General features: G+C 53.0%; 1 protein-coding gene across 3 annotated transcripts in view; it reads right to left on the bottom strand.

Annotated features, from left to right (window-relative positions):
• The window catches only part of SLC43A2 (solute carrier family 43 member 2), a 40,783-nt gene that overhangs the window by 24,734 nt on the left and 188 nt on the right, over nt 1-15,861 (bottom strand). The window contains exons 1-5 of one of the 3 annotated variants that reach the window (XM_045889603.3): nt 15,454-15,589; nt 14,857-15,067; nt 5,994-6,207; nt 4,571-4,626; nt 3,397-3,473 (exon numbers count right to left, since the gene is read on the bottom strand). In XM_045889603.3, the coding sequence (XP_045745559.1) occupies nt 3,397-3,473; nt 4,571-4,626; nt 5,994-6,207; nt 14,857-15,016 (507 nt within the window). In that variant the 5' untranslated portion in view covers nt 15,017-15,067; nt 15,454-15,589. Of the gene's footprint in view, nt 1-3,396; nt 3,474-4,570; nt 4,627-5,993; nt 6,208-12,994; nt 13,147-14,856; nt 15,068-15,453; nt 15,590-15,861 lie in introns of those variants that run through there. The other 2 variants (XM_045889604.2, XM_045889602.3) reach the window with 2 other exon arrangements.

The following is a 15,861-nucleotide window of genomic DNA, read 5'->3' as shown; positions in this document are numbered from 1 at the left end:
CCTGGAGAAAAAACTGACAAATCGCACAAAGAAACAAGTCACAGAATACAAATGACCACAAAAAAGAGGTAGAAAGATGCTCTGTCTCACAAACAATTAAAGAAAATTTTTCTTAAAATCATGGTATACAGGGACGCCTGGGTGGCTCAGTCAGTTAAGTGTCTGCCTTCGGCTCAGGTCATGATCTCAGGGTCCTGGGATCGAGCCCCACATTGGCCTCCCTGCTCTGCGGGGAGTCTGCTTCTCCCTCTTCCTCTGCCTGCCTCTCTGCCTACTTGCACTCTCTCTCTGTCAAATAAATAAATAAAATCTTTTTTAAAAATGTTAAAAAATCATGGTATATCATTTTCACCAGATTGGGTAATATTTAAAAGACTAATAACAGGGTCTGGGGAAGGGGTGTGGAGAAAGGGCCACTCTCATCCATGCTGGTACAATAGTATCAGGATGGAACCTATGGGGAAGGCCAGCAATCCCACTTCCAGGAATTTATTTTACAGAAAGGTATATACAGGGGTGTGTTCCCTCTAGCATCATCATAAATCAGAAAGACTGGAAACCAACCCAAGTGTCCATGAGGAGGAAACTCGTTAAATAAATTATGGTACATCTATATTATAGAATAACATAAAACTGTTTCATAATGGGGTAGAGCTCTAGAGTTTAAAATAATAAGGTAGATTTCTAAGTACCGGCAGAAAAACATGTGAAAGAAGTAAGTGAAAAAGGCAAGCTGTAACAGCCTTTTTTCAAAAAAGAATAACATTGGTATATGCAGATTTTTTTTTAATACTGAAGAGATATATTCTAAACTGATGAAGGTGTGGTTATAGAATTTTACAGTCTATACTTTATATTCCTAAAATATTGACTTCTTAAAATAAAAACATTTTTGTTTATAATCATAAAAAAAAATCCAGAAAACAAATCCTCATAGGCCTGCTAGCCTCCCCTAAATGTTCCTTGATAACAACTATAAGCTCATTTTAAAGGCTTTCTTTCTTTTCTCTTTTTTTTTTTTTTTAAGTAGTCTCTATACCCAACGTGAGGCCTGAACTCAACCAGGAGATCAAGAGTCACAAGCGAGCGGGGGGAGGGGCAGAGAGAGAGGAAGACAGACAGACTCTAGGCTGAGTGTGGAGCCCCGACATGGGGCTCGATCCCAGATCCCAGGACCATGAGATCATGACCTGAGCCAAAATCAAGAGTTGGACGCTCAACAGACTGAGCCACCCAGGTGCCCTCCACACCCACAGGCTTTCTTTAAGGTGGTTCATGGTGTGGTGGTTTTTACCCATTTGTCTTGTGCTTTATTACAATAAAGCATCCTTCTGCATCTCAGAGCATAAACTCCTGACATTCAAGACCCATCTCTTTTTTATCCCAAAATTCAGAACTACCACAACATAGGCACAGCATGACTAAAATAATGGGGATGATGCCAGGATTTTAATTTTCATTTTGATGAAAGCATTTTCACGCTGTCAAAGAACAAACAGAACCATGACTTTTGTTTCACAAAATTTACACAACTTAGTGGGATTTGTGTACTTTGGATAGTTCTAAAATATTTCTTACAGTTTCGACATCTGTTTTCCCCTGAGAATTTGAGAGGGAGGGGGATACAGCTGTTTAAAAAAGAAATCTAGGGGCGCCTGGGTGGCTCAGTCGTTAAGCGTCTGCCTTCGGCTCAGGTCATGATCCCAGGGTCCTGGGATCGAGCCCCGCATTGGGCTCCCTGCTCTGCGGGAAGCCTGCTTCTCCCTCTCCCACTCCCCCTGCTTGTGTTCCCTCTCTCGCTATGTCTCTCTCTGTCAAATAAATAAATAAAATCTTTAAAAAAAATAAAAATAAAAATAAATATAAAAAAGAAATCTACCTGGTTAAAAAAATAGAAGTAAAAATGCACAAAAGAGTACCAAGTCAATCTTCCTCAAATCACAGAGGACAAGGCAGCCAGAGTTCCCAGATTTGTGCGTGTCAGTCACACCCATTGTCACCCATACCTACGTGTCACCTACAGCCCAAGCATACCACATACACAGCCCCGGCTGTGCCTTTCTCCCCTAACACAGACTTCTCTGAACTCTCCATTTCCATGGGCTTCCACCAGACAGTCACCCCTTCCCACCGGGACAAAGTTAACCAGGCAAAGCATAGGAAGGGGGAAAAGAAGAGGCACTGGCCCTGGCCGCAGGCTCTTAGACTGCAGGCAGGGGGTCACGCAGACGCCAGCACCTCTTCAAGCTCCTTCCGAGAAGACCAGCAGCCCCAGAGCTCCCTCAAAGCCAAGCAAGAGCCCCTCAACAGCAGGACTCCTGACTCATTAGTGGAAGAGACCGGAGCGCCCTGCAAATGGCGATGGCAGGTACTGTGTCATAAAAACCTTCTCACAGGGAAACTGAGGCAAGCCAGACTTTCCTGTCAGACAGAAATCTCTCTGAAGAAGTATTCTCACTTCTTTCCCACTGGCCAGCTCTGAAGGGCCAGCCTGCAGAGTTCCCTTCTTCCTCCTAGGGGAGACATTTTTGGCCTTCTTTGACTTCCTTTCTTCCAACAACCTCTCTCACCTCACAAAGAAGCACGTTCTGTGGTATTCTGCTGCTATAGATAAGGGGGCACTCAAGCATCCCAAGAAAACATCTCCCACCCCAGGGTGGCTCTCTGTATGCTGGCATTTAGAAAACCAAGAAGAGAGGCAGCCATGTACGCCCCTGAGTTTTTCATTCCATTCTGGACAAAGGCAACAGTTCGGGGTGGGGAGATTCCAAGGGAGGGTTGTTTTTAGGTTGCACTGTTAGCCAGAGCTGCCGTGGAAAATGAGAGAAAAGAGGGCGCCTGGGTGGCTCAGTTGGTTAAGCGACTGCCTTCGGCTCAGGTCATGATCCTGGAGTCCCGGGATCGAGTCCCGCATCGGGCTCCCTGCTCAGCACGGAGTCTGCTTCTCCCCCTCTGACCCTCCTCCCTCTCATGCTCTCTGTCTCTCATTCTCTCTGTCTCAAATAAATAAATAAAATCTTTAAAAAAAAAAAAAGAAAAGAAAATGAGAGAAAAGAACATGGGTGGCAGCCTTTTTCTCTCGGCTCCTGTCTTCTCTGAGCACACAGCCCGTGAGCTGGCTTCCTCAGCACCTAAGGCAAGGTCAGCAGGCAAGGGCTCGGCCTGCTCTGAGAGCCATGCTTGGCTGCCTTCAGACCTACCTACAGGACCTCCCCAGCCCAGGAGGCCATGACTGGCTTTGCTGCCAGGCCACTTCATCCCCAGCAGCCCTCTCCTGCTTAGGAGGTCCAGGCATAGGCAGGCAGGTGGAAGGCAAGGAAACTGAAGCCAACAAAAGCTGCCTCAAACTCACAGAGTGATGACTGAACGAGAGATCTTTAAAAAATCAATACTTACTGTTAATGAGGTGAAAGTCATGCACATCCCACCAAAGCCATTCAGAGCCAGGGAAACGAAGATGAGCACAGAGAGAGCTGTAAGGAAACAGAGAGCTCATAATCGGGGAACCACAGCTGAGCTTAAGGGAGGCGAGGGCCTGGCCCAGCGCCTCGCAGGGAGCAAGCGGAATGGATGACAAGCCATCTGGGGTTAGTGACGGACCCCTGGGGAGCTGCAACAGCCTCTTCCTCACCAAGCCCCTCTAGCCTATTTTACAGAGCTTGGGCTCCTGCCAACGGTGTATCCCCACCCCTCTTTGTCCACTAAGCCTAGCAGCACGCCAGAGGCCTAAAGAAGCTGCTTCACTGAAACCAAAAATACAGGTGCTCAAAAGTTAGTGGATGAGCCCAGCTAAGATTTTGGTGTTTGTTCTGAAAGTCCTTGAAGCAATAGCTCCACTGAACAGGCTTGGATACCAGTTGGATTCTAAGCCTTTTTTTTTTTATTTTTTTAAAGATTTTATTTATTTATTTGACACAGAGAGAGAGAGCGCGCGCACAAGCAGGGGAAGCAGCAGGCAGAGGGAGAGGGAGAAGCCGGCTCCCCGCTGAGCAGGGAGCCCGATGCGGGGCTTGATCCCAGGATCACAACCCAAGCCGAAGGCAGACGCTTAACGACTGAACCACCCAGGCGCCCCCCCACTTTTTTTTTTAAAGTAGGCTCCACGCCCAGCGTGGGGCTCGAACTCACGACCCGAGATCAAGGGTCGCATGCTCTTCCAATTGCACCAGCCAGGCGCTCCAGCTTCTAAGCCATCTTTACAGTGCTGGCCTGGGCTGCCTCAGGGGACTCAGCTCCCAACTTAAGCACAGACCCCTCAGCTGGCCTGGTTCTTAGAACTCATCTCAGCTTAGCCATCAGCTTGGCCATCGGGGACCGGCCTGGCTTGGTGCTGGGATGGGACTACCATACACCCGAGGAGCTTCTCTCAGACGTCGGTCCGGAGTGACTGCTGGCTTACCAAGCCACCCATTTAACACAAGTAACTGGGTGAAGGCTAACAGGCATGCCCTCTAACTTGAGCAGTGAGCACCAGGCCTGGCACGGCTTTTTAGAGCAGGTGGGCCTGGGAGCACCTCTGGGCACTCTCTCCCCAGCCCCTAACAAAAAGGTAGAGGAAAAGCATACTCACAGTTTGGGTTACTCGCTCCATATGCAATCAGCAAGCAGGAGACAGCAAAGCAGGCACTAAAAACAAGCAGAAATAGTACATTATTTAGTATAATTGTTCTGGTTAATAGTATTCTTTGGAAGTATTTACTATCGGTCAGAGGCCTTCAGAAAATTCACATACATTCTCTCACTTAACAATTCTAAGGAGTATAATTGGCTCCATTTTATTGATGAAGAAAATAAAAAAAACAAAGAAAAAAAAGACACACATTTTCAAAAGTCTCCTAGCTAGCAGGTGTCTAAGCTAGAATTTAAGGCCCAAAGGCAGATCCGGTAAACACCACACTGCACCGCCTCCTCCCATCCTCAGACTGGAGAGGCCACGGCTCTGAAGCGAGAGGGCACGATCCTTTCCCCAGGTTCCTACGCCCTCTCTGCCAGGCGAGTGACAGAACCCCACTGGGCATGAGGGAGATGAGTGGCGGCTTTGGAATCCTCTCTGCTTAGCTCCATCCTGAGGACAAAGGCCTCTTCAGCTCCAAAGAATGGATGAGACTGATCCTCCACCCGTTCCCTTCACGGTCACGGGTCTCACCCATGGCAAACCACTGCCCTGCGGATGATCATTCCCAGGGGAACTGGTTTGGGGAGGACCGTGGCCTGAGAGGACCAGCTGCTTGGTGGACGGACTCCGAGTGTGGCAGCCTGGAGCTTTAAGACCAGGGACGCGTACCTCGGGAGGAGCGCAGGATGATTCACTGCAGTGCTGGGAGTAGCAGAAGGAGCAGCACTTCCATTTTATCATTTTTAATCTTAGCCACTTTAACTGACCTTTTTTTGGTACATGCGTTATAAAGCACATAGAACATTAAGAATGGCAGATGTGTATGTGACTGATAATTCCATGCTTATAATGGAGGTACGTGTTCACAACCTTTTTTTCTGAGGGAGGTATAAGGTCAAAAAGACTGTGGAGGGCGCCTGGGTGGCTCAGTCGGTTGAGCGACTGCCTTCGGCTCAGGTCATGATCCCGGGGTCCTGGGATCGAGCCCCGCATCGGGCTCCCTGCTCGGCGGGAAGCCTGCTTCTCCCTCTCCCACTCCCCCTGCTTGCGTTCCCTCTCTCGCTGTGTCTCTGTCAAATAAATAAATAAAATCTTAAAAAAAAAAAAAAAAAAAAGACTGTGGAAACCAGTGTTCTTAACGGCAAGCAGCTGCAAGCCTGCCCAGGCGGGCCTGGGGCCCTGAGCCTGTTTTATACAGCACTGGCACACGGCAGGGGTCACAGTCCTACTAAGCGGGTGGCAGAATGGACAGGAACCCCGCTCTGGGTTCTGAGCATTTAGGGAGCTCCACAGTGCACCTGATCGCAGGAACCAGGATTCCCGACTGGGGATCTCAGCCCAGGAGTGCCACCTGCCCACCCCCAACCCCTGCACTGACCTGCCCAGTAGCCTGAGCTTCCTTGGGCCATATTTGTCCATGACGATGCCCAGAGGCAGGGTGATGGCACTGAGCAGGAAGGAGCCTACGGTGAAGGCCAAGTTTAGCATCTCATCCTGGGCCTTGCAGGTGAGCCAGCCATTCATCCAGGTTATCTCCTCGTGCTCCTGCTGCGGCTCCGCTGTGCCCCCCACTGTGCCGTTGGTGACAGTCTCTGTGTGTGAACAGGGAGGGAAACTTGATCACAGCGTGGAGGCAGGGATTCCCAAAGATCAGAGGGGCAGATGCACATGCAGACTCCACTGGAAATGGCAGGGCTGGCTCTGGCTACTGCAAGCAGGCTCGGCTGTCCACTTGGCCCCTTGGAGCGATAATGCAGAGGCTTTTATCTTTTGTGGAGGTCGCAAACCCTCTGGAGAATCCAATAAAGGAAGCTATGCTCCTCCTCCTCCTCAGAAAAGGCACGCAAAGGCTTGCCCACGGTTTCAGGGGTCTCCTGTGTCCCTTGAAGCATGCCTGAGCCCCGGGTTGGGATTCCCGTTCTAGAGCAACCTACACCGGAGAAGCGTACGCCTCAGGACCCAGCCTAGGCTCTGGGGCCACAGGCCAGCCCAAACCTTCTCAGCAGCTCTGTCCATGGAAACAGACAGCAGCCAGTCTGTCAGGGCTCGATCCTAGACCACCCGGGAGGGACAAGCTGCCGGTGTCCCTGCGGTGCCCGGGTCCTCCTCGGTCAACCAAGGGGAAGAGTGAGAGGACCTCCTGCACTACTAGGTACTGGAAACTTCTCAAGCATATAAGCCATCTGCTACCTCCCCCTGGTATTTTCACAGCATCAAGCACCCCAGACACTGTGCCACTGAACCCCTTGGAGAAGTTTTTATAAGACAGTCCCAAGTCATTAGCTTTCACTTGTTGAGGTCCACCTTTCTTACTTTCCCTGCTGGGGTCAAGTGTTGCTGTCCCCTGTGGCCACACGTGTGCTGCCTGCAATCTCGGCTCTAATCCCCCCTCCAAAGTCCACCCAGCACCGAGACAACGAAAAATAGGGAGGACGAAGTGCTGCAGCAGCCGCGGGCGGGAGGGTGGAGCCCAGGCCGGAAGGCGGCAGAGGAAGCCTCTCCTTCTCCCGGCACTGCTAGTTAGAGATGCTGACTAATCCTGCCAGAGACCAGCAGCCTCTGATTAGATGCGAGGTCACACTGGGAGAGTCAAGGAAACACCTTTCTCCCGATAACTGCCCGCCTCCCGATTGCGGCCCTCTGGCGCCAGGGCTGTAAAGCTGAGGTCTGCAAAGGCCTGCCCAGGCCTCCCAGGGCTGCCCCAAGGTCATGGAAAAGGATGCACTGAGGGTGAATCATGCTATATGCCAACCTCTAACTAACAAGCCCTGCTGGGGGCACATCGACTGAGGGTGAGGTGCCAGAACCTGGCCTCTGGGTTTCAATTTTGGTTCCTCTACTTCCTACTTGAATAACCTTGGAAAAAGGACTTAATCTCACTCTATCTCAGTTTCTTTATCTGTAAAATGGCACAATATAATAGTTGTATCTACCTCCTAGAGTCAGGTGGAAGATACATGAGGAAATCCGGACAACATTCTAGAGCTCACACGGACATAGAAAGTGCTCAATAAACAACAGCTACACATTGCTATTATTATCATCACTATTATGGGAGGCTTGGGATGGTGTAACTGGCTGGCGGCAGAGCTGGACAAAGGAACTGGGGGCAGGGTTCCACAACCCTGTGTGTGCAGCAGGACTTTGTGTCTCGTCTCCCACTGGCTGGGGGCCCATGTCCCCAGCCCCTCGCCCAGGTCCTGGTGTACAGCGGGTGTTTACTGAATGAATGAAAACGATGAAGTCATGGAATCAGATCATGATGGCCAAAAGGATGCAGAGAAAAGAAAGGAAATAGGATGTATGGAACCAAGGTGAAGACAGAGGGGATTTAAGGAGATAAAAGGCAGGAGGTCAACCTCCCGAAACCACAGAAACTAAACCTAAGGAGCCACAAGCCGGGTTCTCTCCCCACCCCCAATCCCTGCCACTTTGTTTCCTAAAAGAGGCCCCACTCTGCTGACAGCCAGAACACATGACCAACGGGACCATCTGAGTCCATCAGCACCCCGGTCAGAACCCCCACACACGCTGCTCATCCCCGGCGGGGTAGCTTCTGCAAAGGCGGAGCCGCCCCTCAAGCTGGCTCTGGCTTCAGGTGACGGCTGGCGGCCAGCAGCAACAGGAACTGGACGTGAAGTGGGAAGACAGGGTCTCCACACCACAACGGCCGTTTCCAGGTTGGTGTGCGGATACGAGCAAAGCAGAGCAGGTGTCAGAGTGGAAGGGTGGAAAAGGCACCTCGGGGTCCAGGATCATTGGCTTGTGAACCCTGACTGTGGCCACACAGGGTCTGGAGCCTGTGACTGCACTAAAGAACACAAAAGGACTCAGGGCTTGGGCCGTTCTGGGGTCTGCGGCTGCACGCGGGGAGCCAGAGCAGGGCAGGTAACAAACAGATGGAGCCAGGCAGCACTGTTTCTGAGTAGAGGCCCCAGGGTGTCCGCCCCTGGTTTCCCCAGAGCTGGACCCCTAAATCCAAGACTGTACTCGCCACAAGAGAGAAGATAAATCCCAAGGCAATGTACTCAAGGCAGTCCCTCTGACTTGCCATAACTGGGGATAGCGGTGGAAACATCTTGAATTGTTTAGATATAACTAGACGAGGGCACTCATGAGGAGAGGCAGGAATGGAGGGAAGAGTATCTGTCCCCCGTCTTCTTTTTTAAGATTTTATTTATTTAATTGACAGAGAGATAGAGAGCACAAGTAGGGGGAGCGGCAGAGGAAGAAGCAGGCTCCCCCACTGAGCAAGGAGCCCGACATGGGGCTCGATCCCAGGACCCTGGGATCATGACCTGAGCCAAAGGCAGATGCTCAACCGACTTAGCCACCCAGGCGCCCTGTCCCCCATCTTTCATCCTGGAGCCACTACACATAGGAACAGGGACTTATATACACTTTGGGCCACCAGCTCTCTCTCTCTCTCTCTTTTTTGAAGATTTTATTTAGGGGAGCCTGTGTGGCTCAGTCGGTTAAGTGTCTGTCTTCGGCTGGGGTCATGATCCCAGGGTCCTGGGATCGAACCCCATGTCGGGCTCCTTGCTCGGTGGGGGAGCCTACTTCTCCCTCTCTTCCCCACTCGTGCTCTCTCTCTCTCTCAAATAAATAAATAAACTATTTGTTTAAAAAAACCAAAACCTTAAAGAAAAGATTTTATTTACTTGTCAGATAGAGAGGGTGAGCACAAGCAGGGGGAGCAGCAGGCAGAGGGAGAAGCAGTCTCCTCCCAGGCTAAGCAAGGAGCCCGATGTGGGACTCGATCCCAGGACCCTAGGTTCATGACCTGAGTCGAATGAAGACAGACGTTCAACCGACTGAGCCACCCAGGCATCTCCAGCTTTCTCTCTTTAAAATCCCTGCCAACTGGACTGCCTGACCCCTGCGCGCCTGCCTCTAGGCAGTGATGTCCAGCAACAGATAAGCCTGGGGTAGGGAGTCTCAGTGGCCTCTCTTGTCTGCCCATGAAGCAATGCAAGAGAGTCCCTTGCTCCTAGAGGAGACTAAATCTTTGATGAGCCCAGCTTTGTTGGCAGTAAACAGCCCACATGAATAATCACAGATCCGGCAGATGCCCAAACACAGCCACACCCAGGCTGTTCCTCCCTCTCTGCTCCCACCTGGGCCACTGTGGGCCAGGAGAGACACAAACAGATAAGCACCAAAGAAGTGTCAATCCCCAGGGTGCCCCTCTGCTCCCAGCCTAGAGCGCAGGCCTGCCCCAGCCCAGCCTGTTCTGCACCTCACCTGCACCTGTTTATCAAACAGATGCCTCTCCGTGGGTGGCCAGAGTGGCCTGGCCCAGCCCAGCTGGGAAGGTGAACCAAGAGGACAGGCAAGGAATTGGTGTGGCCAGAGTGTGCCGAATTGCTGTGAGGCTGCTGAGGGGCCGGGAAGAGAGAACAATGCCTGCACTGTTCAGGCCTCCTCGCAGAAGACTCACACACAATCTGTACAGTGAAAGTAGAGGACAAAAGGGGGTGCTATGACCCCACTCGGGCTCCCCTGGCATCCCTGGGTCAAAGAGGGGTTTCCTCCCACCCCAGAGAAACAAAGGGAATGGGGAGCTGAACAACTGGCTGCATATGCTTAAAGGAGAAAGGGGCACTGGGCTGGAGGCTCCTCCAAACTCCTGAGCAGCCCCCTTTCTCTGACTGCTTACTGAGCCCCCCACCCACCCACCCAGGATGCAGGCCCCTGGACCTCCCTGACAATGGTCCCTGCCCCAGGATCTCCTGTCTCGTTCCCAAATCCTTAGTCTATCCGGCAACAGGAAGCAGTATCTAGGTCCAACAGGGGGATGTAGGTGAGAGGTCAGCCTCAGAAGCAGAGCAAACAAAAGGCAGGACACAGACAGTCAGCGGGCCATCCTGGGTAGGCCGGAGCCTAGCCCCGAGCTGTGGCCACAGACTGCCTCTGTGTGCCGGCCACTTATTCAGTGGTATTCGTTCCGTGTCACTTAGTGCTCTCTCATCCCCACCCATACTCCACACCAGCACACCAAGAGCTTTGGAACGGCCACGTCGCTTGCCCGATGTCTCATAGATAGTACATCATGGAGAAGCCGGACTTGAATCCAGGCTGCTGGGCTTCTAAGTTCCTGCTTTTAACCGTTAGGCTGTGCTGATGCTGGACTACCTGGGTTAGAGGCTTTCAGAGAGAATATGCGGAAGGAACGGAGACACACAAGGCTGTCACCGTGTCAGGGACAGCACCAGGTGGCCCTTAATGACGCCCAGTGTGAATGGGACTGCCCCCAAGATCCTCCCTGAAAGTCAACCCAAGCTGGACAGAACCTTAATGCAACACCACGAAGGCAGGTGGGGCCAGCGGATGTGGGAGAGGGAAAGTGGGTCATGAAATGGGAAGAAGAAAGGCAGGGTTGGTAGGAAAGGCTGAGGGCGCCAGCTCCTTTCTCTGACATGTTGCAAGGCTGTGGGCACCAGCCTTCAGACCTTCTTACCCCGCTGCTACAGAATGGTTTGTTTGTTTTTTTTTTAAATCCAAAATAAACCCGGGAGTGGGGGGTGGGAGTAGGGCTAGTGGAAACAGTCACATTCACAGCAATACAAGTAAAAGGGTGGGTTTTCAAAAGCTCTCAAAAGCCAGCAGCCTTTGCATGAGGAGGAGACCATTAAAAGAGGGCCTCCAGGGCGCCTGGGTGGCTCAGTCAGTTGAGCGACTGCCTTCAGCTCAGGTCATGATCCCAGGGTCCTGGGATCGAGCCCCGCATCGGGCTCCCTGCTCGGCGGGAAGCCTGCTTCTCCCTCTCCCACTCCCCCTGCTTGTATTCCCTCTCTCACTGTGTCTCTCTGTCGAATAAACAAAATCTTAAAAAAAAAAAAGGGCCTCCAAGCAGCAGGGAATGTCTCCTGTCCACATCTGCAGCCTCGGCCCATGTGCGGGGGACCAGGCCTGGCTCTGCTTCCCTGCCTGACCGCAGCCCTCTGCCCCCTCGGGGCCCAGGGGACCAGCTTCCTGCAGTGTTTCGTGAGGGGTAAGGCTCGCCTGTCAGCACACGCAGAGAGACTGCAGTGGTCAAGAGCAGAGCACTCAGGTCAGCCTTGGTGTCCACGGATGAGCCGGATTGTGACTTCCTCAGGCAGAGGCCACGACTCCCACCCCACACATGCCCAGTGTGTGGCAAGACCTCAACAATTCCTAAGAGTCTAATAGGTGAATCTGATCGTCACCCTCCTCTGCCTCTGTCACTTCTTCCTGCCTTGAGAATAAAATCCAACTTCCCCAAGTGGCCTCCTAGGCCCTGTGGGCCCTGGCCCCCTCCCACCTCTTCTTGCCCCCTCCTCTCCCGACTCACCTCTCTTGCCCTCCACGTTTCTGCCTAAACATCAGAGAGGCCCTCCCACTCAAGTTGAACCAGATCCCCACTGCTCTCGCTGGAGTCCGGACCACCACTTGGGAAGTATATGGTCTGTGTGTTTGATGCTGGTGGACTACAGACTCCCTGAGGGCCAGGACTGCACCCCGAGCACAATACCTCAATAAATGCTTACTAGACATGTAGGTTAGATGAAGAGGAGATTAACAGCCCCCTGACCTGGCCCTGTCCAAGCAGGCCATCAGATGACAGGGAAAATGAAGAAAGAGGTCAAGAGTGGGTAGGTATGGCGGTCATCCGGAGGCCAAAAGGACACAGTTCTGGGAAAGCCCCGTACTTCCTAGGCTGGGAAGCCAGTCAGCCTCCTATCCACACCAGGGGGGGCTGGGGAGGCGGAGCCCAAATGCGGGGCACGGGTCCTTATCAATCTCATGTGGTGGGCCAGGCAGAAAGAGCTGAGAGGCAGCAGAGAAACAGGTTCTTTCGTTCTCCCACCTCACCACACTGGAACCCAACACCGTGTCCAGGGCCAGATTCTGGCTGGAGTCCCAAGAATGAGTTCTGAGAACCTTTCAACAGGCTTAGGCAAATTTTCTTGAGAGAACAACTCAAAGCAAAGGTCCTACAAGCAACAAAAAGCTGACGAATTTGCATCTCAAGCAGCTGCAAACCAGTCAGCTTTTCACAAGTCTAATACGATAAATTCCATAAACGGCCCAACTGCTTCTCTGCCAGTCAGCCATCCACCAAGCTTGAAAATATTAGACCTGAGCAGAAACCTTGACCCTAACTCCTCCAAGCACTCCCAGTGAGGCAAGGCATGGAGGAGACTCCTGCCTCCAAAAGGCAACAGGCTACTTGGACTCCAAGAAGCAAGGAGCAGGGAGGCCAGAGAGATAAGCTATGTGGAATCAGCAGGGCTGTCCATCCAGGATGCTGGGTCAGCAGGTTTGCCAGGTAGTCAGAAAAAACAAAATCAAAGGCAGGGGCAAAGGCACGGGATAAGAAGTTGATGTTCAACCTCCACCCTGACCCTTCACCTTCACTTTGGTTTATAGGAGGGACGGGTCAAGCTTCTCACGGGCTTCAGCACCAGCTCAGCACTGTGTCGCCACAATCTCAGCAACTCCTCCCCCTTCAGACGGCGGAAGAAGCCAAGGCTGAGGCAAGAATGAAGTGACCAGCCCCAGTGCTGCCAAGACCATAAAATAAATTAAATCAGTGGACAATCTCAGGAAAAAAACCTAGAATCTGACCTTGTACAGTAGGTTCCTCCCCACCCCCCAAATCAACCACAACAGTCCCTCAGTCTGGACGAGACGCTGAAAGTTTCATCTGGGGATGATGCTGTTTCTCTCTGTTTTTAAAACCCTCGGTGCAGCCTGAATGAATCCATCAAAGAGGGAGGCAGGAAGGGTCATGATCTAAAACGGAGGAGAGAGGGAGGGAGAGGAGGAGCCAAACACTCCGAACTGCTCCTTCCAGAGTCATTAATCTGCTAACATCTCCTGGGCAAAGCAGAAAGCTTGTTCAAGGAACAAGGTCTGAGTGACTCTCCCATCTCCCAAGATTTCTTGCTGATGTGCGGAAAGGTCTGCCAAGAACCCTTAGGCTATTAGGAAATATTTCTGAGTAGCTAAAGGCTAAAGGTTATAAATGATATGCTCTCTGCCCTCTCCCAGGTGACCTCTGCATCCCCTCCGTTTCTCCTGCCCTTAACCTGTCCAGCAAAGCTTCCCTAGAGACTGAAACACTCAGAAATCTCCTGGGACTATCAGGAACGGGAAACAAGGACTCTACATGGGGTTACAGGCAGCATGAGCTGGTCCAATGCTTTCTCTTCCCCCCAGTTTAGAATGCTAAGAGGAAAAGGCATGCCAGTGGTGTGATTCAGAGGGTCAAACTTGGGCTATCTCCCTCTAAGGGGACTCACGCAGGGGCTGGCTGACAAAGGCACTGGGAAGAGACATTACAGAGTTCAACTATTAGGTAGCCACTGCTGGGGACAGCAGAGGGCAGAAGGAAACATTTCTTATCAAGGTTACCTAGGAAGGGGGTAGGAGGGTAGAGGTGGGGAGCCACTTGGGTCCCACTGTTTGGCTGAATCTACTGATCTACAGCAATTAGGATCCTCAGACGGGGTCAGGGGGGTGTGAAGGTAGGAGTGGGGATTAGATTCCTTATAAACAAGCATCCTCAGCCTGTATTCAGCAACACCAATGGTGTGGCAAAGACAGAGGACAGAACCAGTGTTATTTCCCTAAATACCCGCCTTGCCTCCCTCCACGATGGCGTGCAGATAGAAGGCCACTGGGATGTTCTCAGAGCCTGTGGGAGGAAATGTCCTTTGGAAAATCATAAAGCAGCAAAAATAGACAAGAAATTGTAGCTGACATGCCCTTAAGAGACTCCATAATGGCCTGACTAAAACACATCTAGATTCCAGATGAATCTTCAGTGGGGTGGAGGCCAAGCCACTTCCTCTCTCTTTCTGCACCCCAGCCACTGAGTCAGGAGTTCCTCTTTCTCACAGTCAGGGAGCCACATATTTAGTGTAAGACAAGTGATGTGCTACGCACTGGAAGGAGAGGAGTCCTGCAATGTTCCTTAGGCGGCGGGAAGAACACCCTGGACTTGGGGGATTCTGGCTCTACCGCAGTCAGCTGTGTGGCCTTGGGCAAGCCAGAAGATCGGTCTGCGCCTCAGTTTCTTCATCCACAAAACAGAGGCAATGACACGTACCCGGCAGAGCTGGCTGAGGATCAAATGGGGCTTCTGCTCAAGGGGAGGTGCTGCGCAGCGAGGGGGTATCGCTGGCCGGGTTTTCAGGGCTGTCTCGCCCTCTCCCAAAGCTCCCACTCCGGGAACCACCCCGAACCCGAGCCCGAGCCGCCCGTCTCACCTGGCTCAGTACACAGGTACGAGTAAAAGCCCTCCGACTTGAGCATGATGAGCAGCGAGCCCCAGCCCAGGAGGACTGCCGAGAAGAGGAGGTTTTCCACCACGGCTGTGCAGGCCATCCACCAGCGGCGCCGATGGGCAGTGGCCAGGGTGGGCGCCATGGCGCGGCGCGGAGGCCCGGCTCCGGCTTCGGCTCCGGGCTCGGCAGCCACCTGCACACAGACCTCGGCGTCAGCGCCCGGCCCTGCCCAGCCCGTGCGGCCAACCCGGGCCGCTGCCGCAGCGCGCGGCGCTTGTCACCCCTCCGCGGCCCAGGCGGTAGGTGCGCGCGGCGAAGGAAGCCCCAGCCCGGCCCGGGTCCTGGGCCCGCCTGTCCGCGGCGGGCTCGCGCGTCTGCGCTCAGCTACGGGACAGCGGCCCCGGCCCGGCAGGGAGACCTCTCCCTCGGCTGGTTCCGAGGTAACCCGAGGCATGGAGACAGGAGGGACTAAGGCAGGCTCAGGGACGTGGAATTAAACCTGGCTCTCCGCAGCTTTGACACAGCTTGGAGACTGGCAGGAGAGGCACCTTAGGTCCGGATACCTCGGCAGGGCCATACCTGGGGGCTGCCACTCCCTGGGACCCTGACAGGCGCCCTCCCGCCCGCACTCCAGACCCTTCCTCAGAGCTGGTTCCTTCAACCACAAGATCAGCGCACGGCGTCCAGAACGGCCCGCCCCCGGCCCGCTCATTGGCCTGACGGCTAGAAACTGCGGCGCCATTGGCCGCCGTCTAGGTCGCTAGGCGCTGCGGCCACGCGAACCCCGCATGGGAGAGGCGAAGCCGGTTCAAACCGGCGGCGCGAGCCACCTGCGCGACCCCCCTCCCGGGCTGTTTCCTCGGCATTTAGTCTGTTCCCATGGAAGCGGATCCCCGTCCCTCCATCTCCTAGCAGTGTCCTCTGTTCGTCATCTCTTTCCTGGCGGCTCATCGGTCACACGTCTTCTCTCTATGCCCCTATTCGTGC

The sequence above is a fragment of the Mirounga angustirostris genome, unplaced genomic scaffold (genome assembly GCF_029215605.1).
Source record: "Mirounga angustirostris isolate CCGP_5_RB_7025 unplaced genomic scaffold, mMirAng1.0.hap1 SCAF_17, whole genome shotgun sequence".
In the NCBI taxonomy this organism is placed as follows: domain Eukaryota; kingdom Metazoa; phylum Chordata; class Mammalia; order Carnivora; family Phocidae; genus Mirounga; species Mirounga angustirostris.
The sequence above is the reverse complement of the archived record's forward strand: the minus strand, read 5'-3'. Positions and strand labels throughout refer to the sequence as shown.